The sequence below is a fragment of the Aplysia californica genome, unplaced genomic scaffold (genome assembly GCF_000002075.1).
Source record: "Aplysia californica isolate F4 #8 unplaced genomic scaffold, AplCal3.0 scaffold00023, whole genome shotgun sequence".
In the NCBI taxonomy this organism is placed as follows: domain Eukaryota; kingdom Metazoa; phylum Mollusca; class Gastropoda; order Aplysiida; family Aplysiidae; genus Aplysia; species Aplysia californica.
This window is the reverse complement of record NW_004797293.1, coordinates 1060422-1066421: the sequence shown is the minus strand read 5'-3', so window position 1 is coordinate 1066421 and position 6000 is coordinate 1060422. Positions and strand designations below refer to the sequence as shown.

At 38.3% G+C, this 6000-nt stretch overlaps 1 protein-coding gene across 1 annotated transcript in view; it reads left to right on the top strand.

Moving 5' to 3' along the window:
* The first annotated feature begins 1961 nt into the window (after positions 1 to 1961).
* LOC101845064 (low-density lipoprotein receptor-related protein 2) overlaps positions 1962 to 6000 on the top strand; it is a 44877-nt gene continuing 40838 nt past the window's right edge. The window contains exons 1-3 of the mRNA XM_005090923.2: positions 1962 to 2286; positions 3944 to 4063; positions 4741 to 4875. Of these exons, the coding sequence (XP_005090980.2) occupies positions 4755 to 4875 (121 nt within the window). The 5' untranslated portion in view covers positions 1962 to 2286; positions 3944 to 4063; positions 4741 to 4754. The remainder of the gene's footprint in view (positions 2287 to 3943; positions 4064 to 4740; positions 4876 to 6000) is intronic.

The following is a 6000-nucleotide window of genomic DNA, read 5'->3' as shown; positions in this document are numbered from 1 at the left end:
AGAGAGAGAGAGAGAAATGGAGGAGGGAGGGGATAGAGGGAGAGGGAGAAAGGGGGAGAGACAGAGAAATGGACCGTATGCAGTAACGCAGTTGGAGCGCCGTTGGAAGGGGGGAGGGGGGGAGCGGGGCGGACATTTATGCTGATAGTCTGTCGTATCCCCCTAAAAAAGAACAAACAAACAAAACATCCCCCCCCAAAAAACAACAACAACAACAACAAAAATCAACGTAACGAAACAACCACCAAAAAAACATAAGATGTCCGAGACCTATTTCTGGTAGATCATAATTATTTTTCAGTCTCTCCCAAGTGGGATTTGAATATCTCTCCAGCTTAGTTTTTTGTGTAGAAATGAGACACGTATAAATATATTATATATAATTATAGATCAACCATCTTATTTACGCTCCATGGATTTGTTTTGGTGATTACGGTGCTCACAACGCGCGCACTCCATGGGTGATCTGGTCACAAGTAAAGCAAATAGGCTGCTTTGATTTTCAAACTGTAGGACTACTCAAAGCTTATCTAATAAACATTCGATGTGTAATGCGTACAACTGGAATTTTTCTACAGGCAATATCACTCTCACTGCAAAATGCGACACTGTGCATGACTTTGTGTGCGTGGATCCAAAGGCCTGCATCCCCCAGGAAGAAGCATGTGATGGCTTTGCTGATTGTCGAGACGGAAGTGATGAACTGAATTGTAAGAATGCTTTAAATTATGACTAGATCTAGATTAGATTCTATATGTGTGGAAAAAAAAGAGAGATTCTGAATCTATTTGTTGAACCCTAACTTTTTGTTGTTGCTATGATCCTCACTCTAGATCTAAACATTAAATCGCATGGGGACTATGATTTTTAATTTCTAGAATCTAAGTTTGACTAAAGGTTTGATTTCCTCCTGCTCCAACAATAATAACTGATTTGTCTAGCCTGCATGCAATGCATTATAGTCATTCATTACCAGATAGTTGAACAGGCTCTACTTACTAAATCGTCAATGTCAATGTCAATAATAAATATGGCAAAATGTACAGATTTAACCTTTTGGAAAATGTGCTCTCATAGTTATCTAATTGATATGTCAACTTGTCTTATATTTCAACTCGTCTTATATTTGGCAATGAGTTTGACATTAAGCCTATTAGGCCTATATTGTATTCTGCTGTTGTTGTTTTTTCTTTTTTCCGTTTTTTAAAAAAAGTTTATAAATCTTAGGCCTACATACGTTGTTAGTAAGGAGAATGGGGAGATTTCGGATTAACTAGAATATAGATCTCGATCTACAGTCTGCATAAGCAAAGTCTGTACAGGCTGTTACGGTTACAGTAGTAGATCGCCTATAGAGTCAGGGCCCATAGTGTGGTCAAAAATTCGTGGCGCGACTTATTGTCAAATATCTCCTCAACTAGATCTATATATCAAAGGTTCTCCAATTTTTGCACAGTGACTTGTATCAATTTGTCTTTACAGATCATTTTTTAAAACACCTGCAAGCTGTATTCTAGAAAATTTCTTTATAAATGCTAATAAAATATCCAAGTGGGTGGTTTCTACAGATTTTTAAAATGTTTACAGCTAGATTAGGGCAACATTGCTTTAAATAGCAAGTCCGTCACGTTTTTCTAATCGAGACATTGTTCTTCTTGGACGCATGTTTTGAGAGCCATTATAAGTGCAAAAAATGTGTTCACTATAAAAATAACTTCTTGTAACAAGTTTTGCAAGTAAAAATTGTTATTGATGAACTGTGGCGTAGGCCAATATGTGTAATAAAAATGTGTGAGACGTGGGAAGTGCTGTGAACATTACCATTTTACGCGTGACAGATTTCAAGTATTAAGATTTTATATATACGTTTATGAAGAAAAGTTTTTTTTAATATAGCCCCAATTGCTCTGGAAAAATATGATTTAGTTAAGACAAATTGATACAAACTGCTATGTAAAGTACGAATGACATTGATTCACCCGTAAAAGAGATATTTCAAATATTTGAGGATAAGTTGCGCCCAAGTAGGCGTTCTCAGTCACACTAGTAGGCTACTAGCCTAGGCTCTATCGCTTAGTGGCTGGATCACACACAAATCACATGATGTGTCACGTGGAGCTGAGCCAAGCCAAGCGCGCGCGCGTCTTTGACTTTGCCAGTTGCCAGTTGCCAGTTGCCAGGCCAGTTGCCATGTTAGTTCCTCTCCACACTCCACTCTACTTTGCCGCCTTATGATGCGAAACATTCCGTCTGCTGGGAAGGAAATTGTTTTCCACTACGCCTGAGGTCTATCAAAGTATTCATACCTTAGTTCTGGATAATATAATCTAGATCTAGATTCTAGATCTAGATTTAGATCTAGATCTAGATCTAGATGTATCTTTGCCTTGCCCTTGGCACTGTACGGGTCTACCCATATGTTACGCTAGCTAGATTCTAGAATCTAGATCTATATCTAGACTGAGTCACTATCATTGGTCTAAGTCGACTAACATGAGAGTAATGCCAATGAGTAGATCTAATTGTAAAGCGGTAAATTCACTATGAAAAGTTTTGTTTAAACTTGACTTGTGATGTCTAGAATCTAGCTCTAGATCTATAATGTATTTCCCGGGCCGGAGACTCCCCCCCTGTAGACCTAATTGTCAGCTCATTTGACAGGGTAAAACTCCATTTTTTGTGAGTGTTAAATGTTTTACAGCGCTTGCAACTGCATACATAGATCTAGGTCATGTCATATGAGCGCGCGGGACACTTTTAACATTTCCAGTTGGAAGGAAATTTTGAATTTTTCCCTGGGTGGCGGCCGAAGCCTACTCTTATTGATTTTGGACTACCAGAGATCTTAATTTTAGTACGCAACTTGCACACGGGGCCTCCGAGATTTTTCACCCTTGTCCGAGAAGGCTAGATATAGAATCTAGATTTTTCCTACCTGAAGATCAGGGGTGTAGCTGAAAGACGGCTGTAAAAGGAGCCCAGGAGTAGCATTAGAAAGGCTGCAGAAACAGTCAGGAGCCCCAGAGGATGGGGCAAAGGAGTTGGGAGGGGACAGAAAGTGGAGAAGAAAACAGACGACTGAACACTGAACATATAGAGATCGCCGGAAAGGAGTTGAAAGGAGAACATTTAAGGGGATCTATTTGATGAGAGGCGAACTCCTTAACCTCCAGTAGGCCACGAGAGCCCTCTATTTTCTTGTCGCCTTCTCCATCAGGACAGTTAAGGCCAAGGGGAGCCACAAAATGAAAAGCTATCAAACAGCCAAAGTTCAAGAAACATACTTGAATTCACACCAGAGTACATACGTCTGAGAGCGAGCATTAGGCTATAAAAAGTTATGGTTGCTGTGCACTTACCACAAATTCAGATGACAGACTTAGGAACTAACCTTGAAAAAAATTCATTTTCTCTCTTTAGTGCTTCAAAATGTAACTTAATGGCTCCAATGAGCTGTTTTTCAAAGACAAAGAGGGAAATTTAAACCAAACAATGTAATGTTTAATGTATAAAATTTTAAGCGAACTGGTTTTTGGGTGTGGTTTGATTTTTTAATATGATTTCAGCTGAGTGTGAAATACATTGTCACACCTCAAATAAAAAGATAGAGCTATAGATGTACGCTGTGGTCAAATTTTGCCACTCAAAAATACATGCATTTTAGTGTACTTGAAACATTATCAGTCATTCCTTTTCTTCCGAAGTTAAACTCACATTTTTCCAATGTCTCGGACTGAGTTGGGTGGTCTGAGACAACTCGGGGTACCTTAGAATGCTACTGTGGTGATGCGCAAAGCTGATATTGCTAGCTTTTTGTATTTGGCTCAGAATGTTCTCGAACCAAATGGTGGAGCCAAATGTCAAGTGTCTGAAGCCTCCCTGCTCTCCTCAATATTCTAATATGCTATCCTAATATTTTATCATCTCTTCATATTTTGACTAGGTCCAGTAACATGCAGGACTGACCAGTTTTTGTGCAAAAATGACTCTTACTGCATTGCCTATCAACACCTGTGTGATGGCGTTGTTGATTGCAAGGATGGCTCAGATGAAGATGAATGTGGTGAGCATCAGATTTTTGATTTTTCACTGAATATATATATATATTTGTAAGTTACGAAGATAGCGTCAACTTGTAGACCTCAGCAATTGTTTTATGCTTCAAGAAGAAATGGAATAGATAAAAGAAAAATTGTTTGGGATTTGATTGTGACGCTGATGACGATAACGACGACGACAATGGTAATGATGAAATATCAAAAAAGATGTGCAGGATTAATCTTGATGTTTGTGTCTCTATTTTTTGAGCCTACAATAAACATAAGAATTACTTTTATTAAAATTAGGACAGAAGTTACAGTGATGTGTTTGGATTTTAGCTTGCATGCTCACATGTGGCTTATTTTTACAACTACCCTTTCTCAAGTTCTCATGAGGTAAGTGCTGTGTTCTTATTCTATAATTCCGCTGCGTATGTGAGATAGAGGAGAATTTTTTTCTTCTATTGTTGTTCTGTGGTATGCTTTTGTGAGAATCTTTGAGTCAAGTTACTGAATAGGTTTTTTTTGTTGTTATTATGCTTCTTTCGGGCTGAATTCTGATTAGACTCCTAAAACTATTTACAAGGACCTTTACCAAGCTGATTTATTCAGTGTAAGTAAGCTCTTTCTTTTTCCAGATTTGTAACCATACTATGATTGTAAGTGTGAATTAACTTTTATTTTGAATTTCATTGAACAGATTCTGGCAAGATCATGTGCAAAGAACAGCCTCATGACTTCCTCTGTGCTGACTTTTCTGGGTGTGTCATGGCTCTCACAGTATGCGATGGTTCAAAAGATTGTCCCGATGGTTCGGATGAGTTGTACAATTGTTGTAAGTTTTTTCCCCCTCCCTACCAAGAAAGCTAGAAAAATGCTGTGTTGTATCAGTTAAATAGTACAACCTGCTATGATATCAGCTGTAAGATACGGCATCCTTTACAAACATCCAGTTTCCATTTCCTCTATAAAATTTCATGGAAAAAGTCACTTGTCCAACATGGCCGTGGCCTCCATATTATGTTACCCAAGTTGACCAAAGGGTAACAATAAATTTTCAGATGCTGGTGAGGGAAGTGTGCGATCCGTCATGACCTATGAGCCCTGCCCAACAACTCAAACTCACAAACTGTGTGATAAGCGGTCTCTAGATGTCAACATGAACTTGTGACAGAAGTGTCTTGGAGTGGTGGCGAACCATGTGTTTGTTTTACCGTAGCACTGTTTTCCCCATCTGACACATTTCATTACATTACCCTTGCACAAAATCAGCAAAACAAAAAAAACGTAAACAAAAAAAAAAAAACAACCTTCTTATCGCTTCCCTTTTATTTAAAAAGAACTATTTTAATTAGCCTTCGTAAGTCCTTTAAGCCTGTGACCACCTCCGATTGGGACCTCAAATGGGAATGGTTTATTTTTCTTCATTTTGACCTTATAGTTATACTGCCACCTTTTTTTTAACATATCAAACATGGCTCACTGGCAATGTCATATTATTTTGACTCACTAAGATATTTATAGTATTTCAAACTGACAGATTGTTCCACTTTACTCACTATTTAACACTGAATGAATGAGTGAATCTGGTGGAAATCTTCTTCGTATTCTCTTGCCAGATCTCAAGGGTAGTCGACTGCTCATTCCTCAACCTGCAGTGCAACTAATTTTTGCACACGCGATTACTTTCCAATTTGGGATGTACTCTTTATTTTTTTTTACTGGCGAAAAATGTGTAGTTTTGGTAGGAATGAATTTCAAAATTTTCTCTTATCTATTTTAGGACCACCAATGGCTCTTTCGAGTACACAAACACAAACTGTACACTAGACTTGCAAGATTTTTTTTTCCGTATTGAGAAGGCTAGGTGTTCGATCTTAGCTACCTTAACATCAGGGGTGTGTAGGTGTGTCTGAAAGACTGCAGTGAAAAAGCACCTGAAGTAGCAGTAGAAAGAGTT